The sequence below is a fragment of the Archocentrus centrarchus genome, chromosome 1 (assembly GCF_007364275.1).
Source record: "Archocentrus centrarchus isolate MPI-CPG fArcCen1 chromosome 1, fArcCen1, whole genome shotgun sequence".
Taxonomy (NCBI): Eukaryota; Metazoa; Chordata; class Actinopteri; order Cichliformes; family Cichlidae; genus Archocentrus; species Archocentrus centrarchus.
The window spans coordinates 26,659,159-26,680,608 of record NC_044346.1 but is presented as its reverse complement, the minus strand read 5'-3'; the positions used below and the strand labels follow the sequence as shown (position 1 = coordinate 26,680,608).

The window sequence follows — 21,450 nt, the reverse complement described above, 5'->3', positions numbered from 1 at the left end:
CTTATTTTAATTTGTTGACTTTGTTCATTTTTGTCTTAAAATAGTGCCATTAATAATACTTAAATTGACAAAAATCACTGAATATAAAAATGCTTTTTTAAATTAGAAAACCTAAAGATGCTGTATCTACATGTCAAGATTTGGTTGTTGTAGACATTTATCATCACAGTAACAGTCTTACAAATATCGGTCGCTGTACACACTCATAAAAACAATAGAAAAAAAAAACATACGCTGGTTTGATGTCTGTCTGTACTCGTCTGTACCCTAACGTATGTTAGTATTTAATATTTATATTTATCAGATAATAATAATTAACGTTATTTTTGGTGCCTATCAGTTTCCCATACATATTAGTGCATGTGCGAATGACACGCATTAACTTAAATAACTTTGTAAAAAGGCGCTTTATGAAGTTCAGTCCATTTACTTGTATTTGTCTACAGCGCATTTCCACATGGCGGATCCGCTGACGTACCCCCCACCCCACCCCCGGATCTCGCTTGGCGTGGGGCGTGAAAAGATTTTATCCGGCGAAGTGGGGGATCATGGAAAAGGTTTAAAAACCACTGTACTAATCATAAATTAAATTGTAAATAAGGAATAGAGATGCGATAATGATATTTCAGTATACTAATTCGATTACTAAAAGAAAACTTGGTTTTATTGATCATTGCTCCTTACCCTGAAATCCAAATGAATCTCAGTGTTTGTGTACAGCTATGGGCACAGACTCACTGTCATCTCCATGCACCAATATAGTGCAGGACTTAAGTCTACGGACGTTTTCGTTTTATTTTGAAATTCTCTTTTACCCGGATATAAAGATATAATTTCCAGATCACACACCACATGTAGCGGATGAGTTGCTAATACCGATATATGGTGATGTATCTCCTGTGAGATGTAAACTGCGCAGTTGTTATAGTTAGTTGTGTGACAGCAGTAAAACTGTCCGACTCTTAAATGCACCGGCAGCTGTCAGTATTTGTGGACGCTGCTGTTAACGGACTTCGCTAAAGTTTGCTTTCATTGAGAGTTTAACACAGTAAGCCCCAGTTTACCTGTACTATTCAATCCGTGCGCGCTCACATTTTTTATTTTCCATACAGGTTATGGGGCAAATTAGGACGTGGGTTTAGCGAATATTTGAAATCGGCAGGATTTAAAGTTAATTTGCTAATGAAGGCTTCTTTGAACAGACTGACATTTGGAGCCGTTTCTTCATCATGTTGACTCTGTGTGTAAGAAACGTCCTGTCGAGGCGTTTCTTCACTTTCAAAACCAAACGCTGCACTGTAACACTGCTGCTGCTGCAGCACAGCTGGAGACGCTGCAGCACAGCACAGACTGAGACTCTAGACCGGGTCAGGATGTTACTGCAGCTCTGCGTGGACCGGTACTATGTCTCTCCAGGTCAGACTAACGTAGAGCTGTTTCAGCGCGGGCTGTGCTGCAACTATGGACCTCTGGGCATGGAGCTCAGGAGGAACCTGCTGGACCAGTGGTGGCACTCAGTGACCAAGTCCAGAGCTCAAGTGTTTGGGATTAACACCCTGAGCGGCAGCAGGGAAACAGCTGCATTGGGACAGGGCCAGCTGCGGATTGTTGAATATGAACACCTGAAACAGAGTGTAGAGCAGAAGGAGCTGAATAAGGAGCAGCTCATCCAGGAGGTGCACATGCTCCTGCAGAGGTCCCCAAGCATGAGAACAAACTTATTGCAAGGTAAGCTGCCTCACACTTGTAATAAATAATGACGATTAGAGAGTTTATATATATAATATAAAACATTTTTTTACTTTGTATTGATGGTCCGTATGTGTTGTGGTGGGTTCCAGGTGCCTTGGAGCAGTTTGTTCCCTCATTGGAGCTGGTGAACAGGAAGCTGCCGTTTGGTCTGGCTGAGACGGGTCTGTGTTTCCAGCCTTCAGAGGGCTCTGGTTGGTGAGGCTTCATCTGTTGTCTGTGATCTGTGTGAGTGTCTGTGCGCGGACATGCTTATGAAAAATAATATTTCAAGCAAACTTAATCTGGATGTTTTTATAAGAACTTATAATATTTATCTTTTCAATATTAATACAGTGCTTGATGAGTTGAAATGAACCCTTATCAGTCCTTATGAGAACATTTGTTCTTCTCAAAAGTGCATTCAGGGGAATGTGTTTGTTTAGGGGTTTGTTCAGCACAGTGATTTTTTTTTTCTTTTTCAACTTTAATATCAATAGATGGTAACAGTCTAACCTAGTTAATTCCAGCGTGATACTGTGATAGGATGCCATCTGTGTAACAAGTCCAGTTGTGAAATTTCCTCACTGCTAAAGATTCAGCCACAGAGTGGTTGGCCACAAAAAAAAAAAAGTCACAGAGGGGATGCTGAAGCACATAGTGCGCAGAGAAAGAGATTGCCAGCTTTCAATCACTGCAAACTTACAAACTTCATGTGACCTTTAGATTACCTCAAGAACAGTGTGTAAAAAATTTCATGGAATGGGTTTCCATGGCCGAGCAGCTGCATCCAAGCATTGGATGGTGTAACGCACGCCACCACTGGACTCTATATCAGTGGAGACGTGTTCTCTGGAATGATAAGTCACGTTTGTCCGTCTGGCAATCCAGTGGCTGAATCAGGGTTTGGAGGTTGCCAGGAGAACAGTAGATGTCTGACTGCATTGTGCCAAGTGTAAAGTTTGATTGGGGGGGGGGGGGGGGGGGGGGGGGGGGGGCTTATGGTGTGGGGCTGTTTTTCAAGAGTTGGACTCACCCCCTTAGTTCCAGTGAAAGGAACTCTTAATGCTCCAGCATACCAAGACATTTTGGGCAATCCCAGCTGTTTGGGGATGGCCCCTTCTGTTCCAACATGACTGTGCAACAGTGGACACAGTAAGGTCCATAATGACATGGATGAGCCAGTTTGGTGTGGAAGAACTTCACTGGCATCCACAGAGTCCTGACCTTAACCCTATAAAACCCTTTGGGATGAATTAGAGCGAAGACTGTGAGCCAGGCCATCTCATCCAGCATCCGTGTCTGAGCTCACAAATGCACTTCTGGAAGAATGGTCAAAATTTCCCATAAACACACTCCTGAACCCTGTGGAAAGCCTTCCCAGAACAGTTGAAGCTGTTCTAGCCGCAAAGAGTGGGCCAACATCATATTAAAGCCTATGAATTAATAAAAGGATGTCACTCAAGTTCATATACATGTGAAGGCAGACGAGCAATTGCTTTTGGGCTCTGTAGTGTATTTTGATTGAAAGAAACTGGCTAAATTATGTCCATTTATGTATCATTTATTATATGTAGGAACAGTTTTAAAGAAGATCCATTTGTTTAAATATTTTGAAAAATTCAACAATTTCCATTTTTTACACGTAGGTTATACTGTAGCAATGTTCTGCAGTTAAAAAAGGTAGCGCTGATTGTTACACTCCACCTTATTTACTAACTTAAGAACCAGTACTGCTTTGGCACATGTGTGTCTACATGTTGACAAAAACACAAGCATTGCTATATTTGTGTAAGAAATATATTATTAAATTGCAGTTTACTCTTTATAAATTGCATAGGAGGTATGTTATATTAACACACTTGCTTTTCTTTTTTTTTCTGTCAGCTCAGCTGAGGTCACCCAAACATCTCTAGTGTGGTTCTGCTCACCTCGCACATCTTCTCAGTGGCTGGATCACTGGACACGTCAGAGGCTGAAGTGGTGGAGAAAAGTGAGTCTTTTTGGAGGGAAACATCTCCAATTTAAAACTGTGTGATATACTACTGTACTGAAAAAGCCTAAACTGAAGTAGAAGACTGTCCTGGATAAGTTTGGAAGACAACATATTCCTGCCTAAATCCATTTAAGTTTTTAAATTTCCCTCAAACAGCTGTTATTATTTCATCATTCACTGATCTCAAGACTTCTGAGGAAGCGGTTGTTGAGGAGAATGTCATTAACTCTTTTCTCTTTAATTTTTTTGATCCTTCTTATCCAGTTTGCCCTCTCTCCATCCAGCTTCAGCAGCAGTGAAGTCCAGCAGGAGGAGCTTGAAGAGGCGGCATCTCGTGGTGTGAGGATCATCTACGATTTCCCCTGGGGCCAGGAAATCGTGGAGACACTGTGGAGTCGAGGAGACGCTGAGCTGCTGAGCATACACAAAGGAGCCCGGTCCAAACTGCAGGTCAGTCTGTTTGTTTTAGGGCATGCTTTATGTCAGGATTTATATTCAGTTGCATTCCTAAGCTGCAGTTGTAGAGGCTCTGGCTCTCAGATTGTTCTCTGGTATTGAGATACTGATTTAAGCCAAAAATTAATGTTATTATTTTCACCTGTGCATGTTTTGAAACAGAAAGTCAAATTGTCTGGTGTCAAAAATTCCTTTAGCTCGCATGTAATCCCAGCTGATTGAGACCTTTGGACATATTGACTGAACTGTTGTTGTGTAAACATTTTGTTGGTATGTTAGAACTGTCAAGTCTTAAGAAAGCAGCTGCTCTTTTCTTCAGTTCAATCACATGCAGTGTTTTTACCCAATATCTAGTGTCGAGATGGACGCAAGTCTGTTCCTCATGTTGTCTCCATCACCGCGAACATGGACCGTGGTGTGATGGCTTTTCTGTCCAACTCACTTCAGCAGCTAAAGAGAGAAGACAGCAAGCAGAAGCTGCATCAGAGAAAGGTGATTGTGTTTAACAGCTCACTGAACATGCAGAAAAAACTGTTAGCGGGATGGGTATGGCTTCCTGGTTTCCTATTTGTGATGTTTTTTTCTCTGAGATTTGCTTCACTGGTGATTTCAGGTTCTGAAACTGCATCCAGTGTTGGCTCCCATTAAAGTGGCTCTAAACATTAGTAGGGGAGCCACTGTGGAGCTGAGGCAGGTAAGAAAAACATGAATTACATGTTAGATGTTTTTTTCTTTGACTTCTTCTTTGTAAATGCACATTTTTAAGCTCAAAAGTCAAGTGTTTTTAAAATTTTAAAAAGATCTGATTGAATGTGTTCCTTCTATGGGCATACATCACAATGCATTAAGAGTATTTACATTTTTTTTTTTTTAGGTTTGTGAAGGCCTTCTGCAGGAGTTCCTGGAAGCTAAGATCTCTGTGTGGCCGGGATATCTTGAAACTCTGCTAACATCAATGGAGCAGCTGAATGCCAAGTAAATGCAGTTAAATCAGCACATAATGCAAATTAAAAATGTTTATCTTGCTTTGAACTTATGTATGTGTGTTTCTGTGTGGATGCATTGCAGATACGATGAGATGGGAGTTCTTTTCACCATCGTGATCGGTGAGAACACGTTGGAAAGCGGTCTCCTTCAGGTCCGCAACAGAGACACAACCATCAAAGAAACCATGCACATCTCAGAGATCAAAAACTTTCTATTTAGATACATTTCTGCAACCGACAACATCTGAGTGTACCTGTTGTTTGGAACGCCTGTCTCAGTTTGTATTCCTTTTTAAAGACAAAATGATGGTCAGGGACGTCCTTGTGAAACATATTTCCTCTGAAGGGTCCAAATAAAGTAACAATTGTGAATGTATCTTTGGAATACGTGGTTCATGGTGGGCCATCATCTACTTCATCTTAAAGGCTAAGAGACTATTTGGAATTGAGGTGCACTCACACCCACTGTGTATAACATAGCCCCACAGTTCTTATTACTAACTTACTACAGCTTCTTTCCAGTACATTCAAGGCACCGAGGTGCTTATATCATGTTTTATTGTTTAGTTTTTGTGTTTTAATCTGCGTGTAATCAGGTCTGTGTGCACAGTGGTGAGAAAGCTTTTGGATTTCTCTCTGACTTTCTGTTAAAAGATACACTTTAATATTTACATTGCCTTTTTCCTCATTATTAGCGGCACATTTGACACTGGTTTCTTTAAGGTTAAAAGATAATCGAGCAAATAGTTAGTAAAACAATCTAACCATATTAGTAGAATTTAGTTCAAATATGAAGTTAGATTACAGCATGACACTGCACATGTATGGAGGACTGAAAGTGCCATAATAAAACACAAGTGAGTCAATAAATGAATAACTATAAATGCTCCAAATAAGGTGTTGACTGCACACAGAAATCCAGAAGGTGGATTTGAACAGGATGAGCCTTCTTTCTGTGAGACAGACATACAATGTTACCCAAATTATTTTTATTAATCCTGTATGTATTTATTTTTTTTATTTATTATTGTTTTTGGGGGCAGCACGGTGGTTAGCACTGCTGCCTCACAGTTAGAATACCATCTGGAAGGCCTGGGTTCGATTCCATCTTGGCCCAGGCCTCTCTCTCTCTCTCTCTGTGGGTGTGGAGTTTGCATGTTCTCCCTGTGTCTGCGTGGGTTTTCTCCAGGTACTCCAGTTTCCTCCCACAGGCCAAAGACATGCACTTACTGGGGTTAGGTTAATTGGAAACTCTAAATTGTCCCCCGCAACCCTGAATAGTGGATGGGTATTTATTTTTATACTAATTTCAGGGTTGCTTTTTTATTTGCTCATTTTGTAGGTCATCAGCGTACAGTATTAATGCAGCGTATACTCTGACTGACTGGAGGCAGCCATTTCTTTTTTGTTTGAGCAGCACGAGGGAATCAGCCAGGAGGCAAAAAAATTTGACCCCTTGAAAGGTCGCTTTGAATGACATTTGCATAAACAAGCAGAAATGTTAAAAAAAAACAAAAACACTAAGCTTTAGAGGTGGCATACAGGGGTAAAGCCATACAGAAATAAATATATAAGTGAAGAATAAATCAATTTACAAAATATTAAAGACTAAATGTAAATGGTTATATTGGGGACTTAATACAAAAGTGAATACTATAAGTAATAACTACTTTTATAGAATTGATTCTAATCATTATTAGTATTAGCAGTATTAAGAAGAAGAAGACGAAATTAGTTTTATTATTTTGATTATGGCAGTTTCGGTCCTCTTTCCACATACCAAAAAAAAAAACATATAGCATTTTTTTTTTTAGGTATCTATCCTTTCTGTTTGGGGGGGGGGGGGGGCGTTATTTGTATTAATTGATGTACACTCAAAAATATAATTTCTTTTTTCTGTTGATTATATTTTAAAGACAAACTCACAATGCTGACTGAAGACTTTTCTACAGTCATTACAATCGACGGAGGCTCATCAGCGAAATCTCGCGAGGTTTGTCCATCTGCCCCTCCCGGTGCAGTCATTGGTCCCCGGCTGCACTCCTGACTGAGCATGTGTGTGTGTGCTGCTTAGCTGTTAGCATTTGGAGATGGCCGCAGACAAGCAAAACGAAGCTAAAGTTTCCCCAGCGGACGAAAATAAAGGAAACTTACCAGATGGAGGACTCGGACTGGAAAGTATCCTTTAGAGCACGGCACGTGCATTCTGATCTTTTTCCTCCGCGTGGCTGTTTCACGCTCTGAAGCTAACGTTAGCTTTAGCTAGTTCAGTTGGAGGATAACGTTAGCTAGCGGTTATTAGGCTACGTGTCATACTGAAGCAGGCTGTTAGTAGTAAAGGGGATTTATATTTAGTGACAATGAGTTTTTCGGGGTCTGAGAACATAAATTAAGATTAATAGTTATTATGTGACGTTACGTTGTGTTTAAGTTTCATAAGCAGCTACGATGCTTTTTACTAAAACAGTTTGGTTGGTCCTAAATACATTATTAACTCCTATCAGCACTGAAATATTCATGCCTGGGAGAAAAACAAAAAACAAAAGCTAAACTGCCTCCTGAATCGCGCGTGTCATGGTTTGTTCCTTAACATTAAATCTCAGTCTTGCAAATCATCAAGGAGTCCCAGCAGCAGCACGGCCTCAGGCACGGAGACTACCAGAGATACAGGTGAGCTTTGTCAGGTCATACAAGACAGAATGGAGATGTTTCCATAGTCTTAACTCAATTAAAAAGACGCTGACAGCAGACATCTGTTCACCTGTTGTGTGGACTGACGTTCTGTCTGCAGCATTTTTATGTGCATTTTACAGCATATATGTAGGATGCCAGATGAGAAGAAGCTGCACAGAAATCTCTGCTGGCCACATTACACCGAGCCGGTGTCCAAATAGCACTTTGAATGATGTAGGTTAAAATTCATTACTGGGTTTACATTTCTGGCTTAATGCCATTAAATGAACAGCAGCACATTAAAGTTATCCATGAAAAGCTTCTGATGTCCACTTGTCTTCACCACATTTTCATATTTGAGGTGCACATAATATAGTGATGGATGTTCGATACACTGTTTAGTGTGGGGCAAATCCCCCCCCCCCCCCTCCATATTAAAAATTTTGATCATGTACAAAAGAAAAATGAGACAAAATAGTGGTTAAAATATTTTTAAACAGGGGTATGATTTACTCAAGCTAGAATATAGTTGTGTTCATCAAATGGTCAGAAAAAACAGGAAAATGACTCTTGTGAAGTAAGCACATGTTCTTTGTCCTAACTATACATACCATTCATAATCACCCTTCACAAGCCAGTTTGGGCCAGTAAATACCCTGCTAAAGGTAATGATTTTTAAAGAACATCCTGGAATTTTATGGTGACAGTTTTTTTTTTGGTTTTGTTTGTTTTTTGGCCTATTTTGTGTCTAATTTAATGTAAAAAAAATCTTTATGTGGCTTTTTCCAGGGGCTACTGTTCCCGTAGGCTGCGCCGCCTACGAAAGACTCTTGGGTTCAAGATGGGCAACCGACATAAGTTTGTTGGGAAGAAAATCACTGTGGAAATGCTTTCTGACAACAGGTTAGAGATGGACTGTTTCAACTGGACATTCACGTGCAATTAACTGGCTGCTGCTACAGGGGAAGCTTTGCATACCAATTTGATACACTAAAACACACCATTTTGCTAATAATTCACACGAGTCTAGTGGCTTGATGCTTGAAATAAACGTGAAATAAACTATAGAACTAAGCCACCCTTTTTTATTATTTTTTTTTTTTAGGTATCTGTTGCTTGTTTTGATGGAGGCGGAGCGTGCTTGGAGTTACGCCATGCAGCTGAAGCAGGAGGCTAACACAGAGCCACGTAAGCGCTTCCACCTGCTGGCACGGTTACGCAAGGCTGCTAAGCACAGTGAGAAACTGGAGAAGCTCTGTGAAAGCCCCCGTGTCGATGCTAAGACCAAACTGGAGGCACAGGTACATGAGAGATTCACCTTACACTCACCTGTGTAGGTGTGCGGAATAAAGAGTGGATGTGCAGCGAAGTGCCAGCCTCAAAGATCAATAAATTAAATCTTTTGATATATTGTTCTTCAGCTGTAAGATTTCAGTACTTCAAACACTGTTGATAAACTGTAATGAGGGAACAAATAGAGCAGCCTCTAATTATGGCTCATGGTTTTATTTCAGGCCTACACTGCATACCTGACTGGAATGGTGGAGTTTGAGCTGCAGGAGTGGAAACAAGCCATGGAGGCCTTCAACAAGTGCAAGTGAGCTTTAACATCACTTCACTTTTTCAGTTCTGTGGCAGAAATAACACAAGGTTTCTGATTTCTTTTCTCTTTCTTTTTTTTTTTAATAAACACTGACAAATGTTAGCTCTCCATTTTTGCCCTGGCAGGACGATCTATGAGAAGCTGGCCAGTGCATTCACTGAGGACCTGGCAGTTCTGTATCGCCAGCGTGTGGACGAGATATCACCCAACATCCGCTACTGTGCTTATAATATTGGTGAGTGTTGATGTAGTTGTTCTCTGTGTCATTGTTGAGGCTCGGCAAATGTTCCTGAGTTTATCTCCTCCACACCTCCTCTTCTTTCCTTTATTTTTTTTTCCCCCATCTGAATTTAGGTGATCAGAATGCTATCAATGACCTGATGCAGATGAGGCTGACTGGTGGAGGTGGAGGCATGATGGCTGAGAAACTGGAGGTAAACATAAAGCAGTCAGACTTTAGTTAATTAGTCTGTAATATCTGATTAAACTTGCCTATGCCAGTGGGGGACACAAACCAAATGGGAATACTACTTAAACTTATCCAAAGCTGTGTGATCATGGATTAAATCCAGTGATGTCTTTTTGTTACCCTGTAGGCCCTGATTACTCAGGCACGAACCAAACAGGCAGCCACCATGAGTGAGGTGGAGTGGCGAGGACGTACGGTGCCTGTGAAGATAGACAAGGCTCGCGTCTTCCTGTTGGGTCTGGCAGACAACGAGGCCGCCATCGCCCAGGTCAGTATCTGGTGCATTCCTGCTTTTTCAAGCATATAAACAAACTTGATGTAAAACCTGAGTTGTTGGCAGCTCTTAGTGTTGTTAAAGCCAGATGTTTGTAATGCTTTCTGCATCTGTCTGGCTGCAAATAATGAAAAATGTGTCACCCTGACTATCTGCATCACCAGGTTTTCACACATAGTACCTAAAAGGCAATGAGCGAATAGATTCCCACTGTAGTACAAATAACCTTGTTCATTACTGGTCATTACCCCTCCTCGTGTTTCCTGACCACCTCATGCTTTATCAGAAGCCAAAGCCTTCTCAGACTACTCATCATCCACTATCTATCATAATACTTACTGTGTGTTCAAATGACCCATTTGGACTGGATTTTTATAAATGCCCAATTTTTAATGTAATGAATTGAACTTTTGTTCCTTATTCCCACACTGCCACGTGTGTTTTGTGTCCTTAAAGGGGACCTACTATTTTTGTTTCCACTTCTGTATTTTCATTCTTGGACTCTTGCGTGACTCACTTTTCAATAATTCTTATTCATCTTAAACTGTAGTCTGAGCTTCAGCCTCACAGCCTCACTTGCATATAAATTGACCTCATTATTTGAAACCTTTGCCATGTTTAATATGAATATCTGGTACAGTAACAATAAATACATAAGAGAAATTAAGTGAAAGCATAAAAGGTCTTTAACTAAAGAGTATGCTGGAGGTTATCCAGCATACTCTTTAGTTAAAGACCTTTTATGCTTTCACTTAAAAGGTCTTTAACTAAAGACCTTTTAAGTGAAAGCATAAAAGGTCTTTAACTAAAGAGTATGCTGGAGGTTATCCGATACTTTTCAAGCATTAAAATGCTTGAAAAATGAGCCTAAATTTCAGCAAAACAAGTCTTTGTTAAAGCACTTTGTGCATTTTCTAAAATTTTCAGTAGGTGGCACTCTCCCTTTACAGTATCACATGTCCCCTCACTGTCAGCACAGCTCATTTCTCCTCTTTTGTGTCTCAAGACTCAGCACACACCCTGCAGACACACCTGTCACACCCACTGCCACTCAGGTCTCAGGCATGCAGCCACTCTCATCGCACAGCTGCATTCTGTGCATTTCAACCCACACACGAATGCAGGGCGACACCCTGCAGCTAATTTCAGTTTTAAATGGGACCTTTGGGGTCTAACTGTTGGGTAACAAGCCATTTTTAAACTGATGGCTGTGATTGACTGTGGAGAAAAGCCATGAAGCTGTTAGTATTTATCACATCTGTTTTTTTTTTTTGTTTGTTTGTTTGTTTGTTTTTTTTGGGGGGGGGTGTATTAGACACAATAAAATAAATTTTTGTATAATACCTGAGTTTTTGTGTCACAGCACTAACAGCTTTAGCTTTGTTATGTGCACCTGTTCTTCAGCTTGTGGCTTCGAGGAGCAACAAACACTGTGTTGGGCCAAACATCAATCCTAGTTGAAGGGCTACTCCCTCCTCTAATCAGTATATCCATCTAACTCTCCCTCTGAGCAACAGAGGATGCTCTACAGGTTAAACTGGATGTACTAGGCCATGCCAGGGTGTTGGCACAAGTGTGAAACATGTAGTAACACCACCTTTCTGGGTGGGATGGAGAAGACTTGTGAGCAATCAGTTTATCACCACAAGGAATTGCCTTGTAACATTCTTCCATTGTGTTTTCTCACCTTTTAAAGGCAACAGTGAGACAGTAAATTAACCCACATAATCTTCAAACTAATATTTTTATGAATGAAAATTTTCTTCTGTAGTACCCTTTGCTCACATTTCTCAGTAGCTTCACTTCGGTGTTAGTAAAACCCATCCTGCAGCTTTCTGAGAATATTTCAGTGTGGCACAGACCTGTTGTATCAGTGTGTCGATGAAAGAGTGCTTAAGTGAAGAACAATCCCGTCATTCTCAAAGATCTGAACCCTGAATCTACACAGCGTTTACCTGCTGATGAGTTATGTGCAGGAATGCATCAGCATCCTGCTGTACCACATACCTGCATCTTTCCCCCATTTTGTCACAGTCACATTCCTGCTTTAACTGTTGCTCTTTGTATTAAAGTACTAAAAAACTAGTAGGTGGACTAAATTCAGCCAAATGTAACCGGTCTTTTTAAATGGCTGATGTAGATGCAGAAATCTGCTTTTAAGCTGTGTCATTATGTATCTAAAGTTGATATGTTAAATTTCATAAGCATAAAAAGTATTTTTGAACATCTCAGCTTTCAGCCAGCACATTAAAGCCGCAGCAGCTTCATCCCTTCAGCTTTGCCTGTGTCTGCATGGGATGGCTTTAGAGTAGGAGTGTGCGATATATATCGTCTACGATAATATCGTAATTGCCGTGTTAACGATGTGCGAGCTGACATTATTGAGTATGCTAATTAGGGGAAAAAAACAACAGCAATCAAAGGCCTCGGCTCCACACTTTCACTAGTTTATGCTTTAGTATAGGCTGCTGCGCGTGTGCATTGAGAGCGCCCGTACTGTGCGCTAGCATAGCTGCCAGTGTTGCCAAGTCCGCTTATTATAAGCGACTTTGGGCTTGTTTTTTTCTAAAGTCGCTTGCAAATCTCGCGAGTCGCGGGTTGCGGTTTTTTGGGCTTGTTTTTGAATGTGGAGTTGCTTATTTGGGCTTGACTTTCTTTCCGAGTGAAACTCCTTGAATATCTCTCGGCGCCCTATAATAAAGCAAAAAACGAGTGGCGGGTAGTTTGTCCCTTCCAAGCCCCCGTTTCCTGTTTATCGCTCCTGCCCAAGTTGACAGGGCGCACACCCAAACAAACACTGATAACAGCCCAGAGTGAGGAGGCAGAATGAGCTCCAGTAAGTTGGGAAAATGTAGAAAAAAATATAATAAAGCGTGGGAGAAAGAGAGCGCACTTACAGAATGGATCCGAGCTCCGATGGGAGACAGTGGCGCTAAAAGTGGATGTACACTATATGCAATGAATAGGGGCACCGCACAAGAGGGGGGGTGGCGCCAAAACGATGCGACCAAATTATTTCTCTTGTCACATTTTCTGTATTTAACATATGTGCATATGAAATGATCAGTAACAGAGGGACGGTGCTGATTAGGTGCCCCTGTGCTCCTTCACCCCCCACCCAAAAAAAAAAAAAAAAAAGAAAAAAAGAAATTGTGTCCGCATACACCTCTGAAAGTAGCTGCGGTCCTAATGGGAGACGTACAAAAGGCATTCCCCAGATTTTGCAAGTGTGAAATATGTGCTCACCATGCTGATTTAGTTCAACATGCTGATACAGAGAAGCACACACACAAAAAAACTGTGCACCCTTCTCTTCTATGAGGCTAAGAACCATGGGTTTTACTGCTCCAAAACACAATGAGACAAAACAAAGAAGTGAGCTATTCTACTATAGAGCTATACTGTTTTAAATCGGCCTCAGTTTTACACAATGTTGTTGGTTGCCAGTTGGGCTTCTTTTGGCTTGTTTTCATAGAGCTGGTTGCTTGTTTCAGTCGCAAGATCTGGCAACACTGATAGCTGCCTAAACGACACACCTAAAGCTGGAAATGAGTGAACACACTGCACCAGGGGAGGAAATTCAGACATCGCCAGCCTCGCAGTCTACCGCCTTAATTCCTAGGCGAGGAGGTGGTTTGCAGTTTGCAGACTTTGTAAGAAAACGTATAGCTCAACAACTAACGTGTTCTATCATCAGCGAGTATGAGGAATATGAAAAGTTTCGGAAAATTGCCGTCCAAGACAAACCACGACTAGCGGAATAAGGAGGAAAATAATGAAAGGATTGATGTTAATATCCTTTAAGTTAAAGTAGGTATGTTACAATCACTGTGTCATAACCCAGCAACGTTCTCGGAGCTCACCTTATTAGAGCCTCGGATAATACGCTGAAGCAGTCTTGTGAAAAAAGCGGGTTTCTGATCAGATGAGGGTGTGTAGTTTCTGTGATTTTATTTTTGCTATGATGTAGGGGGAACCCCCCCCTGGACAGCCTCTTTCTTTAAAATTTAAAAAATTTTTAATTTTAATTTTTAATTTTTTATTCATTTTGTCAAGCAATTGCTTTTGAAAAACTCGCCAAAGTTCTTCTATTTACATTTGTCATGCCCAGGACACTTTAAAAAGAGATTTTAATTTCAATCTGTTTTTCCTGTTTAAATACAGGTTAAATAAAATAAAAAATAAGTTATGTCTCAAAAACACTGATTTAAGTCATATATTTTACCAGCTTGCACTTCTTGTATGAACACATTTTTAAATAATGTAGAATATCGTTTATTATCATTATCGAGAAAATTACAGAAAATATCGATAGTATTTTTTGTCAATATCGCACACCCCTACTTTTAGAGTATTGTTTTTTCAGGCAAAAGCAGTCTTTGTAGCTACAAGAAAACAGAAGAAACGCAACTGAAAGTGTAAAAATATGCTCTTAAACCATCTGTATGGAGAGCTGAATTGATGTAAAAATACGTGTTGCCAGAAAAATTGGAGGCTGAAAAACTGCTTAAATGCCTCATGTGGTCATGTCATGTTACTGCTGGGACTGTACCTGAAAATTTGATATTCAGATATTTATTTTTTATAGGTACTTGGATTTTAGTTCCTAGATTTGTGTATTGTATAGCATTTCAGCTTGGGTGTGTGCCACCCATCTCACATATGGGACTGATTGTCATTTTTGCCATCTCAGTGATTTTAGTGGCATTATTTACCAACTTAGAAAAGGCTTAACATGTACTGAGATGATCTCAGGTGTTTCTCTGCTTGGAAAGTGAAGCACATCCCTCTCTCTGTACCATTCAGTAAGTTAACAAGAGAAATGGCATTCAGGATAGCGTTATATACCACATGCACATACACAGAGTGGATCTTAAATACATTTGTATGTGGGATTTTTTTTTTTTTTTTAACTTAGATGTACTCACTCAAGTTTGCTGAAGATCTGAATTGTTGTTTGTGTTGTGCAGGCAGCTAATGAGGAGACCAAAGAACATCTCTATGAGACCCTGCTGGCTGAGTGCAGAGACACAATCCAAGCAGTAAAAGAAGAGCTCAAGACTGAGGCGGTAAGAGTCAGCAGGATAAAAAGCTGGGATATTAAAATGAATGACAGGAGGGTTTTTTTTGTTTTTTGTTTTTTGTGGCATGCAGGTATATTGTCTAACTGATCATCATCGGGGGTCACCAGCTTTATTTATAATTTGTAAAGACTTAAACCTGGGAGCACTACAAAATTATAGTAAAAAGTGTTTTTTTTGTTTGTTTTAAATGTATGAATTTATCATTGTAGAAACAGCGAGAGAGAAGCTCTGATGCTGACAGTGGGAAGGTGTCCAACCTGCAGTACCTGCACAGGTAATCAAAAAGAAAAGAATGTCATTAAACTTTCCTCCAGGGTCAGAAACATTATCTTTCTGTTAGATTAGTCAGTCATAGGATTAGAGCTGCAGCTAACTGTTCTGCCCATTATTTTCTCAGTAAGTCAATACAATTTCAGTTCCCCTCTTTCCCTCCTCATTGCAAACACTGTAACACACAGATCTTCAGTTTACTGTCAAATAACAAACATATCTTCATTTTTGGGAAGCTGAAATTGGAGAACGTTTGGCTGTTTGGAAACATTATGAAGAATGAAGCCTCTCTTGATAGACAAACGTATTAACCTCTAAGAATGGGGCATCATTGGGCTAAATTTTGAGAGACCCTGTGAGGGTTCTGGGGTGCGTCCTCCTTGGAGAGAGGCTGTGAGAGGAATGGGCTGCAGCTGTGCTGTCTAGCATCAGTCTTCAGCTGGCTCTCCTTGCAGTTTGGTTTCTTTGGTTCGTTTCACAACACGGATCCAGACATTGCGCACACTACTGACTTACATAGTTTTGGTTAAGTTAGTTCTATTCTGTTAAATAAACATTTTGTTTAACTATCATGTGAGCCAGATTTGTTCTACCTTTGAGCTGGGCTGTGACATTGTATATCAGGTGAATCTGGTTCAACTTGTAGAAAACCTGCAAGGCATGTTACTTGTTCTGTCTGCAGGTTCCAATGCATGCATTAAGCTTTGATTCAGCCGAGGTTTACAGACCACTTAAGTTTAAAAGTTTTTCATACACAAAGATCACAGGTCGCAGGCTATGATGGCACTGTCAGTCCTTCGTAAGTGGATAATCACTTCTCCTCTTCTCTCCCAGTTACCTGACCTACATTAAGCTGTGTACACTGGTGAAGAGAAATGAGAGCATGGCTCACACTCTGCAGGCCAAACTGAAGGAGCCTGAGGTCGATGAGAACAAGAGGGGGCCCCGTCCACAGGATCTCATCCGCCTCTATGACATCATCCTGCAGGTAAATGTTTTGTTATCAAGTTCTGTCTCCAAGTTTTTTTTTTGTTTTTGTTTTTTTTGAAAAGGCAAAAAAAAAAAAAACGTATTTGTACAGCCTGATATCTGTGTTACCACAACTACTGATGTATATCCTTTGTTTTTTCTTCTGCTCCTTGTGTCCCACTACCTTCTCCAACTATCCAGAGTCTAGCAGAGCTCTCCACCCTGCAGGGTCTGGAGGATGACCACACCTTCCAAAAGGAGGTGTCCCTGAAGACGCTGGTGTACAAGGCCTACAGGTAAGCCTTTTGGTCAATGGTTTTCCCAAGATTTTTCACATCAGAGAATGTGGCTAGAATTCAACCAGGTGCAGCAGGTGTATGTGTATAGTTCTGCCAAATATGCCTGCGTCCACACGAGTGGTATGAAATTGTGATATGTTTATGAATTCAATACATAAACATATGCACATGTTAATTTAAGCTTTCTTTGTCCTCTTGCAGGTGTTTCTTTATAGCTCAGTCTTATGTGCTGGTGAAGAAGTGGAGTGAGGCACTGGTGCTTTATGAAAGGGTGCTGAAATATGCCAAGGAAGTCCAATCTAAGGCCAAGAGCTTCAACAACAGCCTCAAGGTTGGTATAACATGCAAGTGCACACCACTGGATGGGAAATTAAAAAAATGAGCGCAGCCAACCTGACATCACCCATCATGGTGGCTTGTTGACCCTCATTTTAAAACCTTAGTCTTTATGGCAGCTGTCATTTTGTTTTTTTTTTGGTGTGAGACGTGATCATATTTAGACAAGAGGGGATTAGTTACTAACTAGTGCTAACAAGCCTGTGTAGAAAGATGTAAGGATCACACAGATACCTGCTCTTTGGTTCAAAGTAACACAATTAAGTTACTAGCCTTTCACTCACCTGCCAGTTAGTACAATTAACTGTACAGCAAAACACTATTGTTTGTCAGATACATGCAATAAAAGTCACCAAGACCACAAACACAGCTGTGACGCAGTCAAATTAGTGGCAGTAAAGAGCAGCAGACGAGAAGTCGGTACATACTTGTCAAAATGGACACACCCCTAATAATGAAAGACTGTAAGCCTTAATAAAATTTAAAAAGGTGTTAATTTTTTTCTTATTGGTAAATATTTCTTCTGTAAACTTTTAATGAGTCTGTAAGAGCCAACTCAATTTGCAGGCATTCAAGTGGCATGTTGTTCTGGCTTCATTTTTTTCATTTTTATTTTTTTAACCTCTTAGCATGTATGGCAATACATGGCATCAGTTTAAAAAAAAAAAAAAGTCATCACTGTGCCATGTTTATTTGTATTCATCATGAATTTCTGCAGGATCTCCCTGATGTTCAGGAGCTCATTGCTGAGGTCAGCGCTGAAAAATACTCACTTCAAGCTGCTGCCATTTTAGGTGAGAGCTTTTTGTTTTTGTTTTTTTTTTTAATTATTATACCAGCTGTTAAACAGTTTAGCCTCCAGTCTTTTCTCTTGTTGAATCCTGAAGAAATGTTTGTGTTTCAGACACTGATGAGATTGTTGAAGTTCCTCAGCAGCAGGTGAAGGACAACACGGTAAGAGGACAAAGCTAAACGACACTCACGTCATTAAAATAAATATCGGACCATCTAGCACTCACTATATCCACTCATGGTTTTTATATGTTGGTTTCTATATAAATAAAAAGAGTGAGGTCCATGTATTAATTACTTGGATTGTATTAACTACTGATCAGTAGAGGTGTTGCCTACACTGTTTTTGAGCACATTTGAAAAATTGAATTGATAGTGTCTGACGCAATAAGTAAAACCATTTAAATAACCACTAGATTTAAAAAAAAAAAAAAATGCTCAAACAACATCATAGCCAAACGTGCGAGTTTTCAGAAACTTCAGCGTAAACCTGTCTTAGCTGTAGGAATTTTAGTAACTAGAATAAGTTCAAGTGGCTTTGTTACGCTCATCAGAGCAAAATAATCCTTATCCATCTTCTGCCAGTTTTAATTTTTACTTCAGGCCAACTTTTATCTGATTGGCTCCCTCCAACAGATTTGGAACAGCAGAGGCGGGGCTTCTGTGCTTGCAGCCAGAGCTTTATGCCTGAAATGACCATATTAGGGATATCCCTTCTCTGTGACATCATACAGATTTAAGAGTTAAAAAAAAAAAAATTGCTTAGTGGTTAAAGCAAAGTCTAGGATTATTTGCATATATGCTAATCTCCGTCCATCCTTTTTAAATAACTAAAGATGGTACAGAAAAACTTTCTCTGATTCATGTCTTCACTTCTTTCATGCAGCCCCTCTGTGACCACCTGGAGAACTTCCGCCTTGACCCCACTCTCGTCGGAAAGCAGCCCAATCTGGTCCAGTTTCCCCCCGACTTTCAGCCGATCCCCTGCAAGCCTCTGTTCTTTGACCTTGCTCTTAACCATGTGGCCTTCCCACCACTGGATGACAAAGTGGAGCAGAAGGGCAAGGGCGGTCTGACTGGCTACATCAAGGGCATCTTTGGCTTTGGCAGCTAAACCCTAAACCCAGGCTTTCACCTCCATTTAAGAGCCACAGGACCCAGAATTTACTGCAACCAGGCAGACTTGGGTCCGCTGTTAATTAGCGTAATTTCAGTTCTGTTTTGTTTGATTTTTAGCACCTCTGTGCAAAGCGGTTGGAGTTTGCAGTCTTGAGAAAGGCAGAATGAATCTAGTCTTCATGGAAAATTAATAAAGTAATTGAATCAAGTTCAAGTAGCAATATGATCCAAGTCCACATCCACCTTTAATAACGCTACCAGGCTACATGGCTTCCCAGCATACAGGCTCCCTCCTTAAATTGAGCAATGGAAGTGTCTGCAGCTTTTCAAGTTCAATAAATTAATATGCTGTGAAACTGACAGTTGCAGCCCAGTTGTCAAATCAAGCCATTTTGTCATTTTGTTTTTCCCCCTTATGTGTTTTATGAGCGCCTTTTATAGTGTTTTTGTTTTTTGTAAAAAGTGTTCAGCATATTTTTTTCTTAGCCCATAAAAAAAAATTGCAGTTTCTCCTCTTCAGCTTTGCCCTTGTCCTTTCACAGCATAAAAACTTAAACACTGTACATCCATATGACCTTGTTTTGGAACAAGAAATAGCAGATGGATTACAAATTAATGGGAAGTAACCATAGGTGTCTAAAAGTGTAGTCTTTAGCAAAGTGAACCACTTGTGTCTGAGAAAGTAGAGAGTTTAGTTCAGTTTGGGTTTAAGGAGAAACGGGAAGAAGAGCAGCGCACAAAAATCTGAGGAGCACAAAAACTGAAACATACTCGGGCCTGAAAGTCCAGTTTGTGGAGGCCAGTAGGGGGGGGGGCAAGGGGGTACGAGTCTGAGTACAACCTTAGTCCCTTAGCAGTTCCACTTGGTTGCGATCTGGTGACTAGAAGGCCCAGAGCATGGGATTTATATCATTTTTATACTCTTAAAGGCATCCAGTTCCTCCTCAGTACCCTATGGCTGGGGGACATCCTGTCATCCTGGAAAAGAACACTTCCACCAGGACAAAGGTAATCACTCAGTACAGCTTCTTCCTTGAATGGAACAAATAGACACAAACCACACCATCAAACCCCCCCCAGCATAACAAACCAAGCTCTCACTGTCAGGATTGGCCTTTAAGCTGTCACCCATCTGCAGATATGATATACTGATAAAAGGCACACGAAAAGATATTTGTTCCCCGTCTCAGAAGTGTTTTTTTTTTTTTTTTTTTTTTCTGTTTTCTGTTGTCACACGTCATTGAATAAAGCCTTTTGAAACTCAGCCTCTGAATTAAGGAAACTGGGACACCATTAGCATGTCTAATGACAAAGCTGTGAGTCAGTTTGAAATGGGCCTTTCTGAAAAAAAGAGAAGCTATTTTTTGTCTCTGTTTTTTGTTTGTTTTTTTGTCAGTTACAACCTAAACTCTCCTGGCAGTTAGATACAGTACCAGCTAAAGCATTTAAATACAACATGCACTGCAGTAAATAATCAGTTTTTGTGTAGAAAGCTGCTGATTAGCTGCGTGGCCATGGAAAAGGATGCAGTTTTCTGCTGCTGTTGGAAATTGTTTTTATTAAACCTGCATTGCAGATTTACGTGACGGTAGAAATGCGCATCAGCACAATTTTAAAAAACAGATTTATAGTTGTAATGAGGGTGGGATTCACTGTATGCCAGTTGTATTATACCACATTAGTTTAAGCTGCCAATATGTTTGTAGTACTTTGTTAAATTTTTGTTGCTGTCAAACTTTGTCATGTCGAGGGTCCAACTGCTTCAACAGCTTCATCTCAATGAAAGTATAAGGCTTGTTAAACAAAACGTACCTGCTGGGAGACAGCAGGTGCGCACTTCATCAGACTAATCAGTTCCTGTAACGTTTTTAATGATCTGTATTTTTTTTTTATTAAAGTACAGTAGACACTGAAGGAGTTTTTAGCAGCCTTTCATTCATCAGATTGCCACCATTACGCCTCGTTCTGTCATGGGAAGGACTAAATGTTTTCACCACCTTTGACATGTCTGTGGATGTTCTGTTATGCTAGAAAAAAATTTTTTAGATGTTTGTCAGGATGTATTGCAGCCTCTGATCCTTTCAAGGGACCTGTTTGCCTGTGAGACACTAGCGAGAAGGCAGTTTGAGTCTCATGCGCACATTTAATTTCTTTTGCTTAATAATTTTCCTTGTCTTCAATTTTTTTTTTTTTTTTTTTCCTTCTCCTACTCAAGTGTTTCAAATAAGAGGGATGAGCTGGAACATTTCCAGCACTTTACCTCATTTAGCCTGGAAAACAAATGGTCACGATCTGTGGATGCTGGAAACTCGTGTGACTAGAGAAATCAAATGAGGGGAATGTATGATGATTTCATGTAGTTTCCAGGCTGGTAATTAAAATATATTTGCACCAAA

General features: G+C 40.3%; 2 protein-coding genes across 2 annotated transcripts; both read left to right on the top strand.

Annotated features, from left to right (window-relative positions):
* Positions 1-850: 850 nt before the first annotated feature.
* polg2 (polymerase (DNA directed), gamma 2, accessory subunit) lies at positions 851-5,762 on the top strand. The gene is made up of 8 exons (XM_030726896.1): positions 851-1,728; positions 1,842-1,947; positions 3,616-3,721; positions 3,989-4,174; positions 4,535-4,672; positions 4,794-4,874; positions 5,055-5,155; positions 5,249-5,762. Exons 1-8 carry the CDS (start codon positions 1,230-1,232, stop codon positions 5,412-5,414), a joined length of 1,383 nt encoding a protein of 460 aa, XP_030582756.1. The 5' UTR covers positions 851-1,229; the 3' UTR covers positions 5,415-5,762.
* A 1,394-nt stretch (positions 5,763-7,156) lies between these two features.
* srp68 (signal recognition particle 68) lies at positions 7,157-21,450 on the top strand. Its single transcript, XM_030726811.1, has 16 exons — positions 7,157-7,344; positions 7,770-7,836; positions 8,629-8,742; positions 8,945-9,140; positions 9,354-9,436; positions 9,568-9,677; positions 9,797-9,876; positions 10,039-10,179; positions 15,156-15,254; positions 15,479-15,543; positions 16,374-16,527; positions 16,710-16,804; positions 17,009-17,138; positions 17,862-17,937; positions 18,048-18,097; positions 18,822-21,450. The coding sequence occupies exons 1-16, from the start codon at positions 7,257-7,259 to the stop codon at positions 19,047-19,049; spliced, it is 1,776 nt and encodes a 591-aa protein (XP_030582671.1). The 5' UTR covers positions 7,157-7,256; the 3' UTR covers positions 19,050-21,450.